This window comes from Salmo salar, chromosome ssa03, assembly GCF_905237065.1.
Source record: "Salmo salar chromosome ssa03, Ssal_v3.1, whole genome shotgun sequence".
NCBI classification, from domain to species: Eukaryota; Metazoa; Chordata; class Actinopteri; order Salmoniformes; family Salmonidae; genus Salmo; species Salmo salar.
The window spans coordinates 52,081,382-52,107,714 of record NC_059444.1 but is presented as its reverse complement, the minus strand read 5'-3'; the positions used below and the strand labels follow the sequence as shown (position 1 = coordinate 52,107,714).

At 45.4% G+C, this 26,333-nt stretch overlaps 1 protein-coding gene across 2 annotated transcripts in view; it reads left to right on the top strand.

The window, feature by feature from the left end:
• Nucleotides 1–22,886, top strand: part of LOC106600755 (serine/threonine-protein kinase TAO2) — a 36,171-nt gene extending 13,285 nt beyond the window's left edge. Inside the window, exons 12-20 of one of the 2 annotated variants that reach the window (XM_014192362.2) lie at nt 996–1,202; nt 2,075–2,203; nt 2,909–3,145; nt 6,590–6,718; nt 8,017–8,220; nt 17,505–17,744; nt 18,318–18,530; nt 18,888–19,070; nt 19,267–22,886. In XM_014192362.2, the coding sequence (XP_014047837.1) occupies nt 996–1,202; nt 2,075–2,203; nt 2,909–3,145; nt 6,590–6,718; nt 8,017–8,220; nt 17,505–17,744; nt 18,318–18,530; nt 18,888–19,070; nt 19,267–20,193 (2,469 nt within the window). In that variant the 3' untranslated portion in view covers nt 20,194–22,886. Of the gene's footprint in view, nt 1–995; nt 1,203–2,074; nt 2,204–2,908; nt 3,146–6,589; nt 6,719–8,016; nt 8,221–17,504; nt 17,745–18,317; nt 18,540–18,887; nt 19,071–19,266 lie in introns of both variants that reach the window. The other variant, XM_014192361.2, reaches the window with a different exon arrangement.
• The last annotated feature ends 3,447 nt before the right edge of the window (nt 22,887–26,333 follow it).

Genomic DNA, 26,333 nt, shown 5'->3' with positions numbered 1-26,333 from the left:
AACACGATGCAGCAGCCACCATCATGCTTGGAAATATGAAGTGGTACTCAGTGATGTGTTGTTCGATTTGCCCCAAACATAACACTTTGCATTCAGGATATAAAGTACATTTCTTTGCCACGTTTCTTTTGCAATTTTACTTTAGTGCCTTATCGCAAACAGGATGTATGTCTTTGAGTATTGTATTCTGTACAGGCTTCCTTCTTTTCACTCTGTCAATTAGGTTAGTATTGTGGAGTAACTACAATGTTGATCCATCCCCAGTTGTCTCCTATCACAGCCATTCAACTCTGTAACTGTTTTAAAGTCACCATTGGCCTCATGGTGAAATCTCTGAATGCCCCCCCCCCCCGCAACTGAGTTAGGAAAGACGCCTGCATCTTTGTACTGACTGGGTGTATTGATGCACCATCCAAAGTGTGATTTAATAACTTCACCGTGCTCAAAGGGATATTCAAGGTCTGCATTTTTATTTTGACCCATCTACCAATAGGTTCCCTTCTTTGCAAAGCATTGGAAAACCTCCTTGCTCTTTGTGGTTGAATCTGTGTTTGAAATTCACAGCTCGACTGTGGGTACGGAGATGAGGTAGTTATTCAAAAATCATGTTCAACATTACTATTGCACACAGAGTGAGTCCATGCAACTTATGACTTGTTAAGCACATTTGTTCTCCAGAATATATTTAAGCTTGCCATAACAAAGGGGTTGAATACTTATTGACTCAAGATATTTCAGCTTTTCATTTTTAATTCATTTGTAAAAATGTCTAAACAATTCCACTTTGACATTACGGGGTATTGTGTGTAGGCCAGTGACACAATCTCAATGTAATCCATTTTAAATGCAGGCTGTACGACAACAACATTTGGAAAAAGTCTAGGGGCGTGAATACTTTCTGAAGGCATTGTATCTTATGTTAACTTTCTGTCTCTGTCTGTCTGTATAATGTCTCTCTCTTTTTTTCCCCCTCTCTCCTTCCCCCTCTCACCCAGGAGGTGGAGCAGTACCTGCTCCGTACGGGCACTGTGGGCAGCATGGAGAGTTCCCAGTCTGTGCCCAGTATGTCCATATCCGCCAGCTCCCAGAGCTCCTCGGTCAACAGCCTGGCGGACGGCTCCGACGACAGCAACGAGATGGCCATGATGACCGAGGGAGAGCACACGGTCACCTCCAACTCCTCCATTATACACCGCCCTACTGTAAGTCTGAGAGAACAGTCTCCTCCGTTATACACCGTCCTACTGTAAGTCTGAGAGAACAGTCTCCTCCGTTATACACCGCCCTGCTGTAAGTCTGAGAGAACAGTCTCCTCCGTTATACCCCGCCCTGCTGTAAGTCTGAGAGAACAGTCTCCTCCGTTATACACCGCCCTACTGTAAGTCTGAGAGAACAGTCTCCTCCGTTATACACCGCCCTACTGTAAGTCTGAGAGAACAGTCTCCTCCGTTATACACCGCCCTGCTGTAAGTCTGAGAGAACAGTCTCCTCCGTTATACACCGCCCTACTGTAAGTCTGAGAGAACAGTCTCCTCCGTTATACACCGCCCTACTGTAAGTCTGAGAGAACAGTCTCCTCCGTTATACACCGCCCTGCTGTAAGTCTGAGAGAACAGTCTCCTCCGTTATACCCCGCCCTGCTGTAAGTCTGAGAGAACAGTCTCCTCCGTTATACACCGCCCTACTGTAAGTCTGAGAGAAGTCTCCTCCGTTATACACCGCCCTACTGTAAGTCTGAGAGAACAGTCTCCTCCGTTATACACCGCCCTGCTGTAAGTCTGAGAGAACAGTCTCCTCCGTTATACACCGCCCTACTGTAAGTCTGAGAGAGTAGTGTGTGTGTGTGAATGCAGTGAGGTGGGGGGGGTGGCTATGATGACTGAGGGAGAGAACACAGTCTCCATCATACATCGCCCTACCGTGTGTGTGTGTGTGCGCGCGCGTGTGTGCTCGAGAGAAAGAAGATGGTGGTGTGTGTATGTGGTAAGTATATCAGGTGTGTGCAATTTGTTTGTGGACATTAATTAAACTTCCCTATCCTCCTGAATTCTCTCTCCTTGTCCCCCTCCCCCAGGGTCAGGATAATATCTATGATGACCCATACCAGCCAGAGATAGACCAGCAGCAGCCCTCGTCAGCCGCCCGCCGCAGGGCCTACTACCGCAACCGGGACCACTTCGCCACCATCCGCACGGCCTCCCTGGTAAGCACATCCCCAAACCCCTCTCTCTGACCCAACCACTAGCACAACCCCTAACCCCTCTCTCTGACCCAACCACTAGCACATCCCCAAACCCCTCTCTCTAACCCAACCACTAGCACAACCCCAAACCCCTCTCTCTAACCCAACCACTAGCACAACCCCTAACCCCTCTCTCTGACCCAACCACTAGCACAACCCCTAACCCCTCTCTCTGACCCAACCACTAGCACATCCCCTAACCCCTCTCTCTGACCCAACCACTAGCACAACCCCTAACCCCTCTCTCTGACCCAACCACTAGCACACCCCTAACCCCTCTCTCTGACCCAACCACTAGCACAACCCCTAACCCCTCTCTCATACTACTATGAACGCTTTTATTGTTTTCTTACAATTACTTTACCTGAGCTTGATTGAGTTTGCCTGCGATCCAATGGAACTGTCCCACAACTGAAAACCCCGCCCACCTGTCTCTCCAGGCAGGCTCAATCCAAAACTCAGATGTCAGATAGTATTGAGACATATTCCCTCTCTCTCTCTCTCTCTCCTCCCCACTCTCTCTTCCCTCTCTCTCTCTCTCTCTCTCTCTCTCTCTCTCTCTCTCTCTCTCTCTCTCTCTCCTCCCCACTCTCTCTTCCCTCTCTCTCTCTCCTCCCCTCTCTCTCTCTCCTCCCCACTCTCTCTTCCCTCTCTCTCTCTCCCCAGGTTACTCGTCAGATCCAGGAGCATGAGCAGGGCTCAGCGCTGAGGGAGCAGATGTCTGGCTATAAGAGGATGAGGAGGCAGCACCAGAAACAGTTGATGGGCCTGGAGAACAAGCTGAAGGCTGAGATGGATGAGCACCAGCTGAGACTAGACAAAGAGCTGGAGAACCAGAGGAACACCTTCGGAGGAGAGGGGGACAAACTGGGCAAGAAACACCAGGCCATACTGGAGAAGGAGGTGAGGGATGGCGGGACTGGAGGAAAGAAGGAGGGGTGGAGAACCAGAGTTTTGGGGGAGAGGGGGTCAAACCGGGCAAGAAGTAGGGAAGGAGTACTGTGGAAAGATGAACAGAATTTATTATTTTTCTCCCTTCATCCCAATATTGTGGCTATATCCAGGAAGGCCAAAGTTCCAAAAGCTGGGCCTGAAATAGTGTATAAGAGATCATACGAAATATTTTGCATGATGAGATACATTTTTGTTGGTCTAATGTGATTAACAAGGAGCATCCAGATGCTGCACTTGATGAAATTAGGAAATTGCTTCTTCCAATTATTGATAAACATGGACCTGTTAAGAAACTGCCTGTTAGAACTGTTAAGGCTCCATGGATTGATGAGGAATTGAAAAACTGTAATGGTGAAGGAGATGGAGCAAAAGGAGTGGCTAATAAGTCTGGCTGTGCATCTGACTGGCTGACTTACTGAAAATTAAGAAACGATGACTAAACTCAACAAAGAAGAAGAAACTGTATTATGAAGCCAAGATCAATTATATAAAGAATGATGGGAAAAAAACTTGGAGTATTTTAAATGAAATTATGGGCAGAAAGACAACTTCAACTCCATCTTTTATCGAATTAGATGGCTTTTTCATCTCAAAACCGTTTGATGTTGCCAATTATTTTGCTTATAGAGAAGGGCACTCAACATGTACTACACTGACACAAATGACTGATAATTGGTTGAAAAAAATTGATAATAAGATTGTGAGGTGTACTGTTAGATTTCAGTGCAGCCTTTGAAATGATTGACCATAATATGTTTAAATAAAATGTGTTATGGCTTTTCAACCTCAGCTCTGAATCCATGATATGGCAATCTGTCTAATAGAACTCAAAGGGTTTTCTTTCATTGGAGCTTCTCTAATGTCAAACATGTAAAATGTGGTGTACCGCAGGGCAGCTCTCTAGGCCCTCTATTATTTTCTATTTTTACCAATGACCTGCCACTAGCATTAAACAAAGCATTTGTGTCCATGTATGCTGATGATTCAACCATATACGCATCAGCAACCACAGCTAATGAAGTCACTGAAACCCTTAACCTCTATGGGCTAGGTGGGACGCTAGCGTGCCACCCGTGGTGCACTCCATCAACAGCAGGTGCATTTCAAGAGCGGCAAATTTGAATCCAAATAAATGTCAAAATTCAAATTTTTCAAAAATACAACTATTTTACACCATTTGAAAGATAAACATCTCCTTAATCTAACCACGTTTTACGATTTCAAAAAGGTTTTACGGCGAAAGCATAAATTTAGAGTATGTTAGGACAGTACATTTACAAGAGTTGTGTGTAATGTTTTGTCAAGTCAAAGACAGGGTCACCAAAACCATAAAACCAGCTAAAATGATGCACTAACCTTTTACAATCTCCATCAGATGACACTCCTAGGACATTATGTTAGACAATGCATGCATTTTTAGTTCTATCAAGTTCATATTTATATCCAAAAACAGCGTTTTACTATGGCATTGATGTTGAGTAAATCGTTTCCCTCCAATAACCGGCAGTCAAGTCAGCGTCACAAATTAAATAATTAAAATTAGAAAACATTGGTAAAATATTATATTGTCATTTAAAGAATTATAGATTTACATCTCTTGAACGCAATCAACTTGCCAGATTTAAAAATAACCTTACTGGGAAATCACACTTTGCAATAATCTGAGCACTGCGCCCAGAAAAATACGCGTTGCGATACAGACTAGACGTCATGTTGGGGAGATCTAAAATCGAAAATACTATGTAAATAATCCATTACCTTTGATTCTCTTCATCAGATGTCACTTCCAGGTATCACAGGTCCATAACGAATGTAGTTTTGTTCAAAAAAGCTCATCATTTATGTCCAAAAATCTCCGTCTTGTTAGCACATGATCTAAGCCAGCCGGACTTCTCGTCATGAACGAGGGGAAAAAATATATTTACGTTCGTTCAAACATGTCAAACGTTGTATAGCATAAATCATTAGGGCCTTTTTTAACCAGAACATGAATAATATTCAAGGTGGACGAATGCATACTCTTTTATAACGTATTGGAACGAGGGTACCCAACATGAACTCGCGCGCCAGGTGTCTAATGGGACATCATCGTTCCATGGCTCTTGTTCGGTCAGATCTCCCTCCAGAAGACTCAAAACACTTTGTAAAGGCTGGTGACATCTAGTGGAAGCAATAGGAAGTGCCAAAATATTCCTCAGCCCCTGTGTTTTTCAATGGGATAGGTTTAAAGTCAATACAACACATCAGGTATCCACTTCCTGTCAGAAAATGTCTCAGGGTTTTGCCTGCCAAATGAGTTCTGTTATACTCACAGACACCATTCAAACAGTTTTAGAAACTTTAGAGTGTTTTCTATCCATATATAATAAGTATATGCATATTCTAGTTACTGGGTAGGATTAGTAACCAGATTAAATCGGGTACATTTTTTTATCCAGACGTGCAAATGCTGCCCCCTAGCCCTAACAGGTTAACAAAGAGTTGCAGTCTGTTTTAGAATGGGTGGCCAGTAATAAACTGGTCCTGAACATCTCTAAAACTAAGAGCATTGTATTTTGTACAAATCATTCCCTAAGTTCTAGACCTCAGCTGAATCTGTTAATGAATGGTGTGGCTGTTGAATTACTTGGTGTTACCTTAGATTGTAAACTGTCATGGTCAAAACATATAGATTCAATGATTGTAAAGATGGGGAGTGGGCTGTCCATAATAAAGAGATGCTCTGCTTTTTTGATGACCACATTGCAAAAACAAGTCCTGCAGGCTCTAGTTTAGTCTAATCTTGATTATTGTCCAGTCGTGTGGCCGAGTGCTGCAAGGAAAGACCTAGTGCTGGCCCAGAACATAGTGGAATATCTTGCTCTTCACTGTAATCAGAGGGCTGATATAAATTCTATGCATGCCAGTCTCTTGGCTAAGAGTTGAGGAGAGACTTAGTGCATCACTTCTTCTTTTTATAAGAAACGTGTTGAAAATCCCAAATTGTTTGCATAGTCAACTTACAGCTCTGACCCACCAGGGGTCTTTTCGCAGTCCCCAAATCCAGAACAAATTCAAGAAAGCTTACAGTATTATATAGAGAGAGCTATTATTGCATGGGACTACGTTCCATCTCATATTGCTCAAATGAACAGCAAACCTGGTTTAAAAACAACATCTCACGGCACAACGCCTCTACCCTATTTGACCTAGATAGTTTGTGTATATATTGATATGTATGCTACGTGTGCCTTTAAAAAAAAATGCATTGTTGTAGTTCTGTTTTTATCTCTTAATATTCTGTATTATTTCATGTTTTGTGTGGACCCCAGGAAGAGTAGCTGCTGCTTTTGCAACAGCTAATGGGGATCCTAATAAAATACCAAATACCTCCCTCTCTTTCTCTCTCTCCAGACCAAGGCAGCCCTAGCTGAGGAGAAGAAGTTCCAGCAGCATATCCTGAGCCAGCAGAAGAAAGAGCTGACCAGTCTACTGGAGTCTCAGAAACGCCAGTACCGCCAGCGCAAGGACCAGCTCAAAGAGGTACAACCTTATTCCAACCACACGTCTACCTTGTTCCAACCATTTCATGACAACCATACAATTGCAGTCACATGGGACTGACCCAGGAGTGGCTGGTGTCACCCTCTAACCCTTCCCCCTGTGTTGTTTTGATTGGCTTGTGTCACCCCCTAACCCAGGGTTCCTCAACTGGCGGCACGCAGGCAAAATTATTTGGCCCCCCAATTTTTCTTAGCAAAATATAAAACAAATAATAAATGTTTTATTGTTGCACGTAAGACTGTAAAAACACCAGGAAATCAGCTCCACAAATCAGCTAAACATTTTTAGAAATCTGTTCCCAAAGTATTCCCACGTATAATAGAGAACCAAGTAATCGTATACAAATGTAAGCAAGGTTTGAAATTATGTTTTAATCAAACATTGTATCTGTTCTTGCAGTTAATTTGCAGTCTTCAAATTATTTGTAATCCTACGGATTTTTTAATCTTTTTTTATCACAGTGCAGCTGGCTCGTCTGCTCTTTCTCTTCACTAATGATGCAGGTGTGTGTTCAGTCTTCAGTCTGTTCCCCTAGCCTATTCATTGATGATAGGCACTGCTTTACTGAAGTTTTTTTTACTGCTAGAAATTGCGAGGTGCAGCTTTTGATTGCCGATAGATAGGCCTAGTGCACGGTTCTGACTCCGTCTGTCTGGTGGCTGACCTGCCTATACTGTGCCCCTCCCCTCTCTCTCCATCCCTTGCTAGCTTGCTATGGAAGATGCAGGCAGCTCGAGATAATTTGATTGACAGTTAGTTCCCCTTCAGAAGCGGCATTCCTTTACAGACAAGTAAAATGCCCGTTCAGTGGCACCTCGAAACCTTCTCTGGAGAAGGTTTTGTTGGCATTTAAAAAGCCTGAGTGTACCCTTAGACACACAAACGTGCCCTAGCCGAGGCGCTTTCAAGGGTATATGACTGCGGTACATGTAACTTAATTGCCCGGCCCTAGTGTTCATACATACGTAATAGGACCATTACTCTGCATTGTGGATTTTTATGAGCCATTTGTCATGTCCCTACCTTCAACCCTTCCCCCTGTGTTGTAATGAGTGGCTGGTGTCACTCTCTCTAACCCTTCCCCCTGTGTTTCTACTAGGAACCGAATTAGAACCAGTCAACCTTTAAGCGGGAGAAGCAGGGGTGGCTGGTGTCACCCTCTAACCCTTCCCCCTGTGTTTCTACTAGGAACTGAATGAGAACCAGTCAAACCCTAAGCGGGAGACGCAAGAATGGCTGGTATCACCCTCTAACCCTTCCCCCTGTGTTTCTACTAGGAACTGAATGAGAACCAGTCGACCCCTAAGCGGGAGAAGCAGGAATGGCTGGTGCGTCAGAAGGAGTGTCTGCAGCAGCTGCAGGCGGAGGAGGAGGCTGGGCTGCTGAGGAGACAGAGGCAGTACTACGAGCTGCAGTGTCGCCAGTACAAGAGGAAGATGCTGCTGGCCCGACACAATCTGGAACAAGACCTGCTCAGAGAGGTATAGCAGACCTATTGTAGTACCTAGAGTATAGGTATATTACTGGCGGAGATTGACCTGCTCAGAGAGGTCTCGTCTACCAGCTGGCTCTCTGTCAAACCATCTGGTTTCACAGCGCCTCTGAATGGAAGCTTATGACCGGAGCGGTGAAAACAGCCACCGGTTTTAATTGGCAGATCTGTCCATCACCATCTAGCATCACCCCCCCCCCCCCATTACCATTATCGACTTCAAGCAGAAGTTTTTACATGTAAACTTTATATGCCTCAAATCAGAATCAATTGGGCTTCCCAAAAATAATATGGCTGATGTGATAAAACAATTATTTTGATTGGCAATTTGCTGTTTTTCAAAGTCACATCTAATAAAACTGTTGCCTCGATTTAGAGCCACACGTCATAGTCGTGTGATTCACACAAAATTTGAATTGATTAGCAATAGGTTTGGGCGTTATTATGCTTCATAATGTGACAGGTGAAATGAGAAAAGCAATCTGCAAGTGATTACTTAAAAAAATATATATAAACGCAACAATTAACGACTTTACTGAGTTATATTTCATATAAGGAAATCCGAAATTCAAAAGGCACTCGCACATCTGAGCAATCTTGTTGCAGGTACATGGCAACAGTTGAAACAGGATGAAGGAAAAAAGGAAACCGCACACTGCTCTTGATAGTATCACTGATATTTAATAAGCTTAGGTATCGGCCTAACGGCCTTCGTCAGAGCTTTTGTGAATTTTCTGAAAACAGCACCTCTATGTAGACCTAGCCCCACCCACATCCGTTCCACGTATGGAAAGGGGTTGGAGGCAAAGGAAAAATAAATAAGTGCTACCAAGCATAACAATATGCATTTCACAAATATTACAAAAGTGTATAAATAAGACGCATTGAATACGTCCATAAAACCACAATGAGGACATTATAAGTTTCCATTAATTATTGAGTACATCATACGAAAAACATCAGAGTAATCTTAAATGGGGACATATTTCAAATTCAAAACATAACATACATAGTCCTTTAGGAAATAATGTCTGGAGGGTGAAAATCCAAAAACATTCTCTTTTGCTCAGAGTATTGTTAATATCACCTCCCCTGTCTGATATCTTAACTTTCTCTATGCCACAAAATGTACTGCGACTGGATAATCCCTGTCGTTTCTCCTGATTGAACTTTTATGTTCACTAATTCTCTGTTTGAGAGAGCGGGAGGTTTTACCGACATAGCAGAGCCCACATGGACATTTAATAATGTAAATAACATGGGTGGTGGTACACGTAATGATATCGTTTATAAGGAAATCCGTCAATACATTTATTAGGCCAGAATCTATGGCGGGCATATGCCAATCGTAATGTGTTTTTCCCACAAAGGGCTTTGTTAGACAGTTTCATCGGCTGGACTCAGACGATCCCGCAGGTGGAGGTCCTGGGCTGGCATGGATACACATGGTCTGCAGTTGTGAGGCCAGTTGGACGTACTGCTAAATTCTCTAAAACGTTATGGTAGAGAAATTAACATTAAATGCTCTGGTGGACATTCCTGCCAATTGCACGCTCCTTCAACTTGAGACGTCTGTGGCATTGTGTTGTGACAAAACTGCACATTTTAGAGGGGCCTTTTGTCCCCAGTACAAGATGTATCTGTGTAATGATCATGCTGTTTTTAATTTGCTTCTTGATATGCCATCTTGGCAAAGGAGTAATACTCACTAACAGGGATGTAAACAAGTTTCTGCCCAAAATTGTAGAGAAATAAGCGTTTCGTGCATATGGAACATTTCTGGGATCTTTTATTTCAGCTCATGAAATATGGGATTAACACTTTCCATGTTGCGTTCATATTTTTGTTTAGTATAGCTATAAAAATGTATTGATAAACCATCCTGTGGCTATTTCCAAAATACGCCGATATACCGCCCAAGCCTAATTAGCATGTAAATCCACACTGGTGCCAGCAATTCAAGGAAACAGACCATAAGGTGTAGGTGTGGATAGGAATTCCACGAGGCTTAACCTCGGGACCGCGCCCAATCCGACACCTTATGTTTTATTTCCTTGTTTTAAGATCCCTTGACTTCTTCCACATTTTTGGTTACAGCCATTTTCTTGAATCTACACACACTACCCTGTAGTGACAAAGCAAGAAATGTTTGCTAGAAACATAAGTATTCAGACCCTTTACTCAGTACTTGAAATCACTTTTGGCAGTGATCACAGGCTCGAGTCTTTTTTGGTATGACGCTATAAGCTTGGCACACCTGTATTGGGGAGTTTCTCCCATTCTTCTCTGAAGATCCTCAAGCTCTGTCAGGTTGGATGGGGAGCGTCACAGCACAGCTTTACCATTATAGGGTGTTGTGTGTAGATTGCTGAGGAAATTGTTTTATTTTAGAATAAGGCTAGGAAATCAAATGTGGAAAAGGTCAGTCTGAATACTTTCTGAAGGTAACATATTTTCACCTGTTGGAAGCTAGTGTGCAAAACACGCAAAAACAAAAGAACGGGAGGCATAGAAATACCACACAGAACAGATCTACTGCTTCAGACTTGCTTTCAATGAGAATGGCATTTCTATGTGAAATTGATCAGGCACCCACAAAGTTACAAAAACATTTATTAACTGAAGTTACCTATATACAGTTGTGAGTGGTTGTGTGCATAGCTGTGGTGTTGAAAGGTGCCAAAGCAAACGCACAAATCGACCACAAGCAAAATCTGTGTCGTCACTGCACACGCAGAGAACACCTCTGGGAAGCGCTGCGCTCTCATTGGGAATCCCTACAATTGATGGCCTATTGGAAACCACTAGAGATAGACAGACCACACATGCTCACCAGCCAAGTTATTCCCAAAGATAACGTTGATACCCTCAATAGGCAACGAAGGACGCACCCCTACAACAACCTCACCTTTCACCAGTTCAGAATCCAACATCAATTTTTGCAATGGAACTGACAGAGTTGAAACCTATTCCCCTGAATTAGTCTCAGCAGAGAAGGGTAACACAGACTACTCAGAGGCACCTATGTCTCTCGATCTTCACTTCCTGACATTGACACGAAAGGCAAATAATCTGGGTCAATATGGACTTTCACATGCCCCTGGGCATGAGGGAGTGACGAGTGAACTGATGTGGGACAGGCGCTGCTAACATCGTAGGCTTAGGTTTAACAAGCACTGAATTTACCCTTAGCCCTGAGAACGATCAGTCAAATTTATTTATAAAGCCCTTACATCAGCTGATGTCACAAAGTGCTGCACAGAACCCTAGCCTAAAACCCCAAACAGCAAGCAATGCAGGTGTAGAAGCACGGTGGCTAGGAAAAACTCCCTAGAAAGGCCGGAACCTAGGAAGAACCAGGCTATGAGGGGTGGCAAGTCCTCTTGACTGTGCCGGGTGGAGATTATAACAGAACATGGCCAAGATATTATAATGTTCATAGATGACTAGCAAGGTCAAATAATAATAATGTTGTTGTAAAGGATGCAACAGGTCAGCCAGCACCTCAGGAGTAAATGTCAGTTGGCTTTTCATAGCATCTCTACCGCTCTTGCTGTTTCTAGAGAGTCGAGAACAGCAGGTCTGGGACAAGGTAGCACGTCCGGTGAACAGGTCAGGGTTCCATAGCTGCAGGCAGAACAGTTGAAACTGGAGCAGCAGCATGTCCAGGTGGACTGGGTACAGCAAGGAGTCATCAGGCCAGGTAGTCCTGAGGCGTGGTCCTAGGGCTCAGGTCCTCTGAGAGACAAAGAAAAAAAGAGAATTAGAGAGCATACTTAAATTCACAGGACACTGGATAAGACAGGAGAAATACTCCGGATATAACAGACTGACCCTAGCCCCCCGACACAATCTATTGCAGCATAAATACTGGAGGCTGAACAGGACATTCGTTTTTCCAATGACCAGAACCCTGACAGTAGTGACACTCTTGACCGAAGTCAGCTTTACCACAGGAGCCAGGCTCAACCGAAGTTGAATGAAACTCTGTCCGTGAATCAGAGTATCTCGGTGGGCAAGGTCCAAATCTCTGCGAACGCCCCCGCTCACTCCGAATACGGGGCTCAGCAAAGACATTTGAGTCAAAACGTACTTGTCCACCAAAACCGCAGCTTCAGAGACCGTCTTCACTTTTCGTTAATTAATGTACGTGGCTATACGATCAGGGATTGTCTCCTTAAATTGCTCTAGCATAAAACAGATCACACAGCCCCTGGAAAGTCACCCGCAGTTGCAGAACACCAGCAATTAAACTGACGATAACTCTCGTGCAAACTCAACATGAGTCTGCCAGCCCTTTTTAAAGTAATACATCGTTGGCGGTAAGCCTCAGGAACTAATTCGTAAATCTGTAACCCAGGCATTTTAACCTTTCCATAACTAACACGGTCAGCTACACCAAGAGTTGCATATGCTTCCTGCACTTTACCGGTCAACACACACTGCAACATTAAAGTGTGGTTAGCAACACGCTCAAACAACGAAAATAACGTCTCAGGGTCCTTCTCATTCAATTTTGGCAACTACTATGTTTCCAACAATATCAAATGAGTCCAGGGCACAACCGAGGGAGGAGCGACCCCTAGGTAAATCTGGGTAACCTTCCCAGGACAAACAACCGAGAGCTTTCCTTCCCTAAACAACTCTAGCCGCTCTTGTTGCAGCTTGATTTTAGCACGCTCCAAATCCTGTTTAAAATTCCAATTCATGCTTAACACGAGCATTGTCACAATCATGCTCCAGTTGTAACAGAAGCAGTTCTTTCTGTTGTTCAAAAGACCGACTACTAGGGCTCACAGACGGAGCAGCCGTTGTAGCAAAACGGCGAGTCCTCGGCAGAGGTTGCCCAGTGGTAACTTCTAGTATATATCAACCTAACAGAAATTTTAGACGTTCATCACAGGTTTCAACCCGGTAGTGATCAGCAATCTTCAACAGTTCTTTAATACATAATTCTAACAGTTACTCTGATGGACAGCGAATGAACTCATCTATACAAGACGCCATAGTCACAAGTAAATACTACAAATAATCTCGCTCTTCCCCTCTGCTGAGCACACCAGACCACAACAAGAGAAAAGCCAATCACACTGGGCACCACAGGAGAGAGATGAGATACAGTTGAAGTCAGAAGTTTACATACACTTAGGTTGGAGTCATTAAAACTCTTTTTTTAACAACTCCACAAATTTCTTGTTAACAAACTAGAGTTTTGGCAAGTCGGTTAGGACATCTACTTTGTGCATGACAAGTAATTTTTCCAACAATTGTTTAGAGATTCCACTGTATTCACAATTCCAGTGGGTCAGAAGTTTACATACACTAAGTTAACTGCCTTTAAACAGCTTTGAAAATTCCATTAAATGTCATGGCTTTAGAACCTTCTGATAAATGATGTCAATTAGCCTGAGTCAATTGGAGGTGTGCCTGTGGATGCATTTCAAGGCCTACCATCAAACTCCGTGCCTCTCTGCTTGACATCATTGGAAAATAAAATCAACCAAGACCTCAGAAAAAAACATTGTAGACCTCCACAAGTCTGGTTCATCCTTGGGATGAATTTCCAAACGCCTGAAGGTACCACGTTCATCTATACAAACAATAGTATGCAAGTATAAACACCATGGGACCACGCAGCCGTCATACCGCTCAGGGCGGAGACGCGTTCTATCTCCTAGAAATGAACGTACTTTGGTGTGAAAAGTGCAAATCAATCCCAGAACAGCAAAGGACCTTGTGAAGATGCAGGAGGAAACAGGTACAGAAGTATCTATGTCCACAGTAAAACGAGTCCTATATCGACGTAACCTGAAAGGCCGCTCAGCAAGAAAGAAGCCACTGCTCCAAAACCGCCATTAAAAAGCCAGACTACGGTTTGCAACTGCACATGGGGACAAAGATTGTAATTTTTGGAGAAATGTCCTCTGGTCTGATAAAACAAAAATAGAGATGTCTGGCCATAATGACCATTGTTATGTTTGGAGGAAAAGGGGGGCTTGCAAGCCGAAGAACACCATCCCAACCGTGAAGCACAAGGGTGGAAGCATGTTGTGGGGTGCTTTGCTGCAGGAGGGACTGGTGCACTTCACAAAATAGATGGCATTATGAGGGAGGAAAATTGTAGATTACAGCAACATCAAGAAAATCAGTCAGGAAGTTAAAGCTTGGTCGCAAATGGGTCTTCCAAATGGACAATGACCACAAGCATACTTCCAAAGTTGTGGCAAGATGGCTTAAGGACAACAAAGTCAAGGTATTGGAGTGGCCATCACAAAGCCCTGACCTCAATCCTATAGAAAATGTGTGGGCAGAACTGAAAATGCATGTGCGAGCAAGGAGGCCAACAAACCTGACTCACTTACACCAGCTCTGTCAGGAGGAATGGGCCAAAAGCTCCGGGTTGCAAATGACACTACCCTACCCAAATCTCCCACTGAGGTACACAGCAGATTGTACTCACCTCAGACCGATGTCCCAACAGCGAGTAGAGCAAGAGTCTCCAGCCTGGGCAGGGGCCTGGAAACTAACCAATGATACTCTCGCCAACGCAGAACACAACCAACTATCCACCGCAGTGTCAAGTTCAAACAAAGGCAACCAGCACCAAACATTACAACTCAAAAGCTGTAACAAAAGATGCAAACAAACACCTGCAGAGTTTTCAAACATTAACTCCCAAGTTCTCTCCCAAACACAATACACATACCAGTAAGCCCCAACGACACTAGTATTTAGCACACTGGCATACTCTACCAGGCAAGCACTTGTTTGATGACATCACCGGACAACCAAAATCATTGATACGCATCTAAGGCACTACACCAAACACTTAAGACGATGCCGTGAATACCAACCAAAGCGCATTCCAATAAGCATTAACCCATCAGAATGCAACAAAATACTATCTACCTTGATGTCTAGGAACCAACCTTACAATCCCGGACGAGCCCCCGTGTCACAAACCAGCCCGAAGCCTGTAACAAAAAAAGGAGATAAGGAACAACAAAAATATATTTATTAACTGAAGTGACCTATATACAATTAACAATGCTTTAAGTGAGTGGTTGCGTGCATAGATGTGATAATGAGAGGTGTTGAAAGGTAGCAAAACGGCCACCAAAATACCACTACCAAAATCCAAGTGTGTCTACATGGAGAGAGTCTCCTCCATGCATGGGGGAAAGGTGAATTTATCCCGGGACACACCCGGGCCCAGGTGTGTCCCATTCCGATGACGACCCTCCCAGCTCCTTCCACCGACAACGTCCTGTTACGGAAAACAAGGGCAAAGAGGGAGAATCCAGCAGACAGACTGGGAGGGTCGTCATACCATCTACTAATAGGTGCCCTTTGCGAGGCATTAGAAAACCCCTCTGGTCTTTGTGGTTGAATCTGGGTTTGAAATCCACTGCTTGACTGACGGACCTTACAGATGTCTGTATGTGGGGGGTACAGAGATGAGGTAGTCATTTCAAAAATCATGTTCAACACTATTATTGCGCACAGAGTTGATTCCATGTGACTTGTTAAGCACATTTTTACCCCTGAGCTTGTTTAGGCTTGCCATAATAAAGGGGTTAAATACTTATTGACTCAAGACATTCCACCCCCCCTCAATTCCCCCTCTGAATGGCACACATACACAATCCATGTTTCAACTGTCTCAAGGCAATTATCTCCATACATACATACATATATACAGTACCAGTCAAACGTTTGGACACCTACTCATTCCTGGGTTTTTCTTTATTTTTACTATTTTCTACATTGTAGAATAATAGTGAAGACATCAAAACAATGAATAACACCTATGAAATCATGTAGTAACAAAGTGTTAAACAAATCAAAATATATTTTCTATTTGAGATTCTTCAAATAGCCACCCTTTGCCTTGATGACAGCTTTGCACACACTTGGCATTCTCTCAACCAGCTTCATGAGGTAGTCACTTGGAATGCGTTTCAATTAACAGGTGTGCCTTGTTAAAAGTTTATTTGTGGAATTTCTTTTCTTAATGCGTTTGAACCTATCCATTGTGTTGTGTCAAGGTAGGGGTGGTATACAGGAGATAGCCCTATTAAGTAAAAGACCAAGTCCATATCAAATAAGCAAAGGGAAACGACAGTCCATCATTACTTTAAGATATGAAGGTCAGTCAATAATTAACATTTCAAGAACTTTGAAAGTTTCAAGTGCAGTCACAAAAACCATCAAGCGCTATGATTAAACTGGCTCTCATGAGGACCACCACAGGAAGGGAAGACCCAGAGTTACCTCTGCTGCAGAAAATAAGTTCATTACAGTTAACTGCACCTCAGATTGCAGCCCAAATAAATGCTTCACAGAGTTCAAGTAACAGACACATCTCAACATCAACTGTTCAGAGGAGACTGCGTGAATCAGGCCTTAATGGTCGAATTGCTGCAAAGAAACCACTACTAAAGGACACCAATAAGAAGAAGAGACCTGCTTGGGCCAAGAAGCACGAGCAATGGACATTAGACCAGTGGAAAAAAGTTCCAATGGCCCTGTCTTTGAGATGCAAATTAGGTGAACGGATGATCTACGCATTTGTGGTTCCCACCATGAAGCATGGAGGAGAAGGTGTGGGGGTGCTTTGCTGGTGACGCTGTCTGTGATTTATTTTAGAATTCAAGGCACACTTTGCCAGCATGGCTACCACAGCATTCTGCAGCGATACGCCATCCCATCTGGTTTGCTCTTAGTGGGACTATCATTTGTTTCTCAACAAGACAATGACCCAACACACCTCCAGGCTGTGTAAGGGCTATTTGACCAAGAAGGAGAGTGATGGAGTGCTGCATCAGATGACCTGGCATCCACAATCACCTGACCTCAAACCAATTGAGATGGTTTGGGATGTTGGACCGCAAAGTGAAGGAAAAGCAGCCAACAAGTGCTCAACATATGTGTGAACTGTTACAAGACTGTTGGAAAAGCATTCCAGGTGAAGCTAGTTGAGAGAATGCCAAGAGTGTGCAAAGCTGTTATCAAGGCAAAGGGTGGCTACTTTGAAGAATCTCAAATATAGAACACTTTTTTTGGTTACTACATGATTACATATGTGTTTATAGTTTTGATGTCTTCACTATTATGCTACAATGTAAAAATAAAGAAAAACCATTGGACACACTTGGTTGACACGTTTCCTACCTTCTCTCACTCCCTCTCTCTCCATCTTTCTTCCTATACCTGTTTCTTTCTCTTTCCCCAACTCTCTCTGTGGCTCTCTCCCTTCTCCCCTCCCTCTAGGACCTGAACAAGAAGCAGACCCAGAGGGACCTGGAGTGTGCCATGCTGCTGAGGCACCACGAGTCCACCCAGGAGCTGGAGTTCCGTCAGCTGGGGGCGGTGCAGCGTACGCGGGCCGACCTGATCCGCACGCAGCACCAGACAGAGCTCACCAACCAGATGGAGTACAACAAGAGGAGGGAGCAGGAACTCCGGCAGAAACACACAGTGGAAGTCCGCCAGCAGCCCAAGAGCCTTAAGGTAAGGCTCCCGCACTCCTTCCTTCCCTCTCTCTCTCACTCTCCTTCCTTCCTTCCTTCCCTCTCTCTCTCACTCTCCTTCCTTCTCTCTCTCACTCTCCTTCCTTCCTTCCCTCTCTCTCTCCTTCCTTCTCTCTCTCTCCTTCCTTCCTTCCCTCTCTCTCTCCTTCCTTCCTTCCCTCTCTCTCTCCTTCCTTCCTTCCCTCTCTCTCTCCTTCCTTCCTTCCCTCTCTCTCTCTCTCTCTCTCCTTCCTTCCTTCCCTCTCTCTCTCTCTCTCTCTCCTCTTCCTTCCTTCCCTCTCTCTCTCTCCTTCCTCCTCTCTCTCTCACTCTCCTTCCTCTCCCTCTCTCTCTCTCTCCTTCCTTCCTTCCTCTCCCTTCCTTCCTTCCTTCCTTCCTTCCTTCCTTCCTTCCTTCCTTCCTTCCTTCCTTCCTTCCTTCCTTCCTTCCTTCCTTCCTTCCTTCCTTCCTCTCCTTCCTTCTCTCTCGCCTTCCTTCTCTCTCGCCTTCCTTCCTTCCCTCTCTCTCGCCTTCCTTTCCTCCTTCCCTCACTCTCCTTTCTCCCCTCTCCCAGTCCAAGGAGCTCCAGATCAAGCGTCAGTTCCAGGACACGTGTAAGATCCAGACGCGTCAGTACAAGGCCTTGAGGAACCACCTGTTGGAGAGCACTCCCAAGGCCGACCACAAGGCGGTGCTTAAGAGGCTGAAGGAGGAGCAGACCAGGAAACTGGCCATCCTGGCCGAGCAGTACGACCACTCCATCAACGACATGCTGTCCACACAGGCTGTGAGTAAGGCAAGGACCCTACCGTGCACCTCTCATACAACTACAACGACGCAATACTACAAAAAAACTAAACACACGCACAGAGAGACATAACCCACACAAAGACACGCACATAATGCAGATCACACCCACTACACATCAACTATACACCTACATATTAAACCAGCTACACCAAAAATGTATACCAACAAATTTCAGTACAACAAACACGTACTACGTCCATACTAAGCTCTAGAACTACTAAAATTACAAACTAGGACTACAAATACCACATTTTGAGTGGTAGACATCCCCAAACCGTCCATTAGACCAGGGTGTGCTCTACTGACGTCCATCCCCCCCCTCTTCCCCCTCTAGCTGCGATTGGACGAGACCCAGGAAGCAGAATACCAGGTGCTGCGGATGCAGCTGCAGCAGGAGTTGGAGCTGCTGAACGCTTACCAGAGCAAGATCAAGATCCACACAGACTCCCAGCACGAGAGAGAAGCCAAGGACCTGGAGCAAAGGGTGTCCATCCGCAGGGCCCTGCTGGAACAGAGGGTGAGAGTGACACGGAGAGATGGGGCGGAGGGGTGTCTGAAGGGAGTGTGTGTGTGGGGGGGGGGGGGCGCGTGTGTGTGTGTGCAAGAGAATATGTACAATATAGATGACACCAAAAAGGATAGGTCACTTAAAATATATGTTTTTTCTATCCTCTCTCTCTCTCTCTCTCTCTCTCTCCCTCTCCCTCTCTTAGATTGAGGAAGAGATGCTGTCTCTGCAGAACGAGCGTTCAGAGCGTATCCGTACTCTACTGGAGCGCCAGGCACGGGAAATCGAGGCATTTGACTCGGAGAGCATGCGTCTTGGCTTCAGCAACATGGCTCTGACGGGCATCCCCGCCGAGGCCTTCAACCAGGGCTACCCCAACCCCAGCCCCTCCTCTGGCCCCGGGGGCTGGCCCTCGCGCCCTGTCCCTCGCTCCGGGAGCCACTGGAGCCACGGCGTGCAGAACTCTGTGGCTACCCCATCGTGGCGTAGCCAGAACAGCTGCAGCGGTGGAGGAGGGTTCAGCCGTGCCGAGTCGATCACTTCGTCTCACGGCCTGGGGAGGGATAGTGAGATGAACATGAGTGGTAGAGGCCACTCCTCCAACTCCTCATCTTCCTCCTCTTCCTCGTCCTCCCACCATCATCACCATCACCAGCAGCAGCAGCAACACTACCTCCCCCAGCACTACCACCACCACCACCACCAGAGCACGCCACACCTGTACCGAGAGAGCCGCGAGCGCGAGGACCGCGAGAGGGAGAGAGAGTGGGGGGGTGGGGGAGGAGGACACCAACACCACCACCACGGGGGAGGAGTTCATCACCACCACCTCTCCCAACACGCCTCAGCCCAGTCCCTGGCTCTCCTGCCACCTCCGCCTCCCCCACCACCCATCTCCCTCTACTCCTCCTCGCCGCCCTCCTCTTCCTCCTCCTCGTCTTCCCAGGGAGGGGGATACGGGGGTCTGGTTGCCAGGGGCCCCAGCCTGATGGCCCTGAGGAACAGCCCCCAGCCCCTGAGGAGGACGGCCTCAGGGGGGCCTGGCGGGGCAGGGGGGGCCGAGGGGGTTCTGAGCCGGAGCACCTCGGTCACCTCACACATCTCCAACGGCTCCCACCTCTCCTACTCTTAAAGGGGAAGGGCAACGATAGGCTCCGCCCCTCAGTCTTAAAGGGGCGGGGTGAGAGAACAAACCAAGCCTGCCCTTTCTCTGAGGTTGCCTCTGAAACGACACCCTAGCCCTCTCGTATGGGGAATAGGGTGTCGTTTGAGATATGCCATGCAGTGAGTAGGTGGGGGAGGGGGGAGGGGGGGGGTTGAATGTCCCTGATCTCACTTCCACAAGAGTGTTTGTTCATGGAGGGGGTGGTTCTAAAACAGGTTTACCACCACAACGGGCAGAGCCAAAGCAGGTCCACCATTCCAATTGTTTAAGGGGATTTTTATTGTTGGATGAGGTCATCTCTCTCACAAATTCAGGAGAAGGGTTTAGATGAGGGAGGGGGCGGAATATTAACAGTAAGGTCAGATGTCAGACAGGGCTGGCCACCAGTAGGAGTCAGTTGAGCAGACTAGCTGCTTAGATTAGACAGACACCATAGAGTATAACAATGTCTGCACAGACGGGAGGGATACAAGTGGGGGGAAAGCGGTGTTTTTAAAGGGGAGTTTTAACGGCAATGGGTTTCTCTGCTGACATCAAACTAAGAGAAATGAATGGATGTGGAGATAACTATTTGAAAGAGGGTGCTTTAAAATACAATGTAAATAATGCAGAAACTAACACGTGAAGCATACTAGGTAATGATGGGTCGTATACTGTCCATTTGTGGTGAAGCAAGGAGCGGAACTACGAGAGGCAACTACAGAAACAGTTGGGTTTTTTTTTTTGGTAATAGGATTTTCAAATATATGACAGATGTAACACTGCCATCCGGTGGCTCGGCTGACCCAACACAACTCTGCCACTGCCGAGCAATAATTTCCCTGTGAACTTTATGAAAGCGGGTGAGTGTACAGAGCTGAATGCTCGCTTAGTTTTTTCACGCTTGACCCATTCCTGGACACACAGCCTGGTAGGTGTGTGTAGAAGTACATGTGCATAAAGCAGTTATTACAATTCAATGCATGAAAGTGCTGTACAGAAAGCATTGTATTCATACATGTTTATAGAAATGCATATAAGTATATAATACCTGTCAGAAGTTTTGACAGTAAAATTGAAGATTGTTCACTGTTCAACACCTTTGTCCTACATTGTACTTAGTGTACATAAAAGCACTCTGAAACGCTGGTATAGTAATAATAATGATCATTTTGCCATGTGAATAGAAATTGGAAAATAGTTTTGAGGGAAAATAGATATGGTTGCTATTATTATTACTACTAGAGCAGTTGTAATGTTTGTTCTACACACTAATTTTGTTTAAAAAAAAAAAAAATCGTATTTTTTAAATGTTTTAATTGCCAATTTTGACCACTAGGTGGGGAGTAAGAGCAATGTTACTGTTATGGAGCGCTATGGAAAGAATGCTATTGTTTTTATTATTATTTTAAAGAGAAGAAAAACGACTACCTTTCCCCAAGCATTCCCTCTATGGTCTCAGGGTCGGAGTCTACTGGGCAGTGCATTACCACGAAAGGTCGTGGTGTTATAGAGCCAGTATTAAATGTGGACGGGCCGTTCATGTTTTTAGCTGTATGTGTGAATATATTGAATTCAAGACTAAAGTCAGCCTCTACTCCAGCACGTTTTGTGCCATATTGTACCTCTCTTCTTGTGGTTCATGTTGACACGGACCAGCCAAGCTTGTTGATTGTACACTACAGTACTCATCCTATACACTACTACACCCCACCAAAAGTACTCAGAATTTGTTGGTTACAACAGCCAAGAACAAGCAAGTGCATACATTTTAAATAGCTTGGTGTGACTATTTCATTGTCCTTCCTTTCCTTCCGCCTTCCTTTCTGGAAGATATTTCTGGATAGAACAGGATCGGATTGGATTGAAGCGAAGTGTCGCCACTTTTATGCTTTCACCTTCCCACTCATCAGTAGTCAAGTACGAGAAAGGAATGAGCTATTTTAAAGTATTCTAACCGAGCCCAGGATCTCTTGTGTAGAGAATCATCTACCATTGGCTCCTAAACTCACACTGCCAACTCTGAACAGCACCAACATTACAACAAAATGGTGGGGTGGGAAACATTGGGTCTCCAGTGGGTGCATTTCAATACTCTAACCTCTAAGATACCTCAAGACACGTCTGGGGTGGTTTACTTCAGTTTACACGTTCACGACGGAACATGCTGGATTCATTTTCAGAGGCTGTGATTTTTAGACTAGGGCATGGAGACAGAGCTGACGGGACAGAGAATGTGTGATGACGCTACCCACATGTAGTGCTGATGTACGCTTAGAGGGGTGGGTCTCAATAGTCAAAAGTAGTTCCTTTTCCTTGTTTCATCCCCTTCACCGGCATAAAGAAAACAGCACAGGTGAAAGGACTTTGGTGGATGTGTGTTGGAAATTCACTTTAACCTGTCCTTTCACATCATTCAAACGAAGGAGAGATGAGGAGGGGACTCATAAGACTATTGAGATACTCCTCAGTTGGTGGGGCAGGGCAACGGTGATGATGGATGAGCGAGAATCTGATAGAAAGAGGAGGAATGGATTTGTGTGCTGGGATATAGAACTGTTGTACAAAGAGAGGCCAAGTTACGTTCAGGTTCAATGCAAAGTGGAGCTGAGGTCTGCTACAGAATTTGTTGTACAGAAACACAAAAATAATTTTGAAAAATAAAAAAAGGGAAAAAATGACTTTTGATGCTGTCTTCATTTGTACGGAATTGGTTGGAATGTGTATCAGTTCAAAGGAACGCCCATAGACTATATTTGTTGGTGTAACTAACCATGAAAGATGTAAGGTAAAGATTACATTTTGTGTATCCTTTAAAAGGAAATTGACTTGGGGAAAACCACTCCAGGGGCCATAGGGGTGCTGATCTAGAATCAAGTCCTCCCTGTCCATGTAATTTTATTCATCATGATCTAAATGGCGTAACTGATCCTAGATCAGCACTCCTATGAGATATTTGAGAGTTGATAGTGGAGTTTGTTTACAGGGATTGATGTTTGTAACTCATTTATGTGCCTCTGCGTGCTAGGCTAATTACACTGAACAAAAATATAAATGCAAATGTCAAGTGTTGGTCCCATGTTTCATGAGCTGAAATAAAAGATCCCAGAAATGTTCCAGATGCACAAAAAAATCTTATTTCTCTCATTTTATGCACAAATGTTTATATCCCTATTAGTGAGCGTTTCTCCTTTGCCAAGATAATCCATCCACCCAGTGATGGTTCTAGCTTGTATGGCTTCCTGGGGAACCTCCCCCCCCCCTTCAGCCCCGCACACCCGCCACAACAAAATAAAAACCATTCTGCACTAACTGTAATTTTTATTCAAACATTTGGTACACAAATAAATAATCATAGCATTTAAAACTATATAAATATATACAAAAATAAGACTCATAAATATCAAAAAGAAGCAACAAAGACAAACAAGTTATGGTTGATTTGGCACTCGAGCATCAATACATTACCCATCCCCCCCAACACTGTCAACCAAGAGTCAAGACTAAACCAGTTCACCTTGGTGGTGTGCAGACTGGTTTTATATTATTCTTAACGATTTTACACAAGCCAGAAAAAAATGCAACAATATGTCTGAAACTAGATATGCACAGTATTATGAATGAATTGTGGTTTATTTGGTAGCATTTTGTAGTGTGACTGATTTGACTAATTGCATTAGTACTGTACAGTACTGTACAGTACTGTACAGTTAGAGGTGCGCTATTTGATAGATTCCCCTGCTCCCCCTACCTCGGGCTTCCAGTGGGGAGACCTGAGGTCAACCTACCTCTGTCCCCCTCCCTGTCTCGTACTTCTGAGTGGGAGACCTTCCCAGGCAGTAGCCTGCCTAGCTCACAAACTAGAATCAGGGCGCCCACTCCGACAAGGTTAATTGACCCACAGTCCCACACGATGACATATCATTGACGTGACGTGCAAATGAGCGATAGAAAACCGATCGCACAAATGGCATCATTCTGATTTTTTGGGTGCGGGCGCTCCGTGCCGCCGCCGGCAAGATGCCGTCCTGGGCGACTGCCCATGTCGCCTACACCTAAATCCGCCACTGCATCCACCTGACAAGTGTGGTATATGAAGAATCTGATTAAACAGTGATCATTACACAGGTGCACCTTGTACTGGGGAAAATAAATGGTCACTTTTAAATGTGCAGTTTTGCCACAACACAATGCCACAGATATCTCAAGTTTTGAGGGAGCGTGCAATTGGCATGCTGACTGCAGGAATATCCACCAGAGCTGTTGCCAGAGAATTTCATGTTCATTTCTCTACCATAAGCTGCCTCCAACATCGTTTTAAGGAATTTGGCAGTACGTCCAACAGGCCTCGCAACCATGCCAGCCCAGGACCTCCACATCTGACTAATTCACCTGCGGGATCATCTGAGGGTGGGCTATAATAAAGCACTTTCGTTGGGAAAAACTCCTTTTGAAGGAGTGTCATGGGGGACAGCATCAGCTAGGGGACCAGGAACCACTGACCTGAGAAGGGAGACATGAAAAGGTGAGATACGGTAGTCACTGGGAAGCTTGTTGACCCTCTGGGGAACCTTGAATGGCCCCACAAACCCGAGGGCTCAGCTTCTTGCAGGTGGAGTGGGAGGTTCCTTGGCGCTTTCCAGCCAGTGTCTCCACTCCTCTAATGCCAACTTCACCACCAGGAGCTCTCAATCACTGACGTCGTAATTCCTCTCTGCAGGGGACAGTTTCTTAGAGTAATATGCACACAGATACAATTTCTGTGGATTACCCTGTCGTTGAGACAGAACTGCCCACACGCCCACCTCTGACCACAAAGGAGATTGTGGGATCTGGGTGTTTGAGCGATGGAGCGGAGGTGAAACGTCCCTTGAGTTGAAGGAAGGCCCCGTCAGCTGCTGGGCTCCACACCAAACTACGGGGACCACCCTTGAGGAGAGAGGTGAGAGGGTCGGCGACTGAGCTGAAGTTCCTGATGAAATGGCGGTAGAAGTTGGCAAATCGCAGAAACCGTTGTAACCCCTTTATGGTGGTTGGGACTGGCCATGACCTGACTGCATCTACCTTCTTGTCTTCCATCCTCACTCGCTGCAGGCTGATTTGGTAGCCTAAGGAGACAGCCTTCTGATGAAATTGGCACTTCTCAGCCTTGACGAACAGGTGCTTAGCCAGGAGGCGTTCCAGGACTGCTCAAACGTAAGTGATTTGATCCTCCAGGGTAGCCGAGCAGACCAGGATGTCACCACCTGGCGTCCGAGCATGTCCCTGAACACCTCGTTAATGAATGCCTGGAACACTGTCTGAGCATTGGCTAAACCAAAAGGCATCAAGTACTCGTAGTGACCAGACATCGTGCTGAACACAGTCTTCCATTCATCCCCCTCCCAGATGCGGATGATATTGTATGCACTCCGCAGGTCCAGTTTGGTAAAGAACCGGACTCCGCGGAGCTGTTCTATGGCTGCCAGCACGAACGGGAGAGGGTAACGGTACATTGTGGTGATTTCATTGAGTCCTCTGTAATCTGTACATGGACGTAACCCTCCATCCTTCTTAGCCACGAAGAAGAAACCAGCCGACGCAGGAGAAGTGGACGTGCGGGTGGAACCTTGTTGGAGCGCCTTTTGGATGTAATCCTCCATGGCCTGGGTCTTAGCCACCGACAGAGGGTAGATGCATCTGTGCGTAGGTGCAGACCCTGCCAGCAGATCGATGGCACAGTCCCAGGGGCGATGAGGAGGAAGACAGGTGGCGCGGGTCTTGGAGAATACCTCCCGCAGGCCCTGGTATACCTTCGGGATGTTGAGCTGAAGGGCAACCATAGGACTCTCAACCGACGTGGAACCACAGGGGACGGGGAAGCAGGTCCTCTGACATTCAGGTGACCAGTCTGTGATTCTCATCCTTGACCATGAGATGGTGGGGTTATGGCGTTGAAGCCAAGGGAGGCCGAGGAACTGGTGCACAGGTGATGAAGGGGATGTTCTCCTGATGAATGGACTCCACGGTGAGGGTGAGTGGTTGGCTGATGTTTGTGATGGTTCCGGATCCTAATGGCTGACTATCGAGGGCTTGAACTAGGAAAGGAGAGGAGAGCGGGTATGAGATGATGTTAAGAAAAGAGGCAA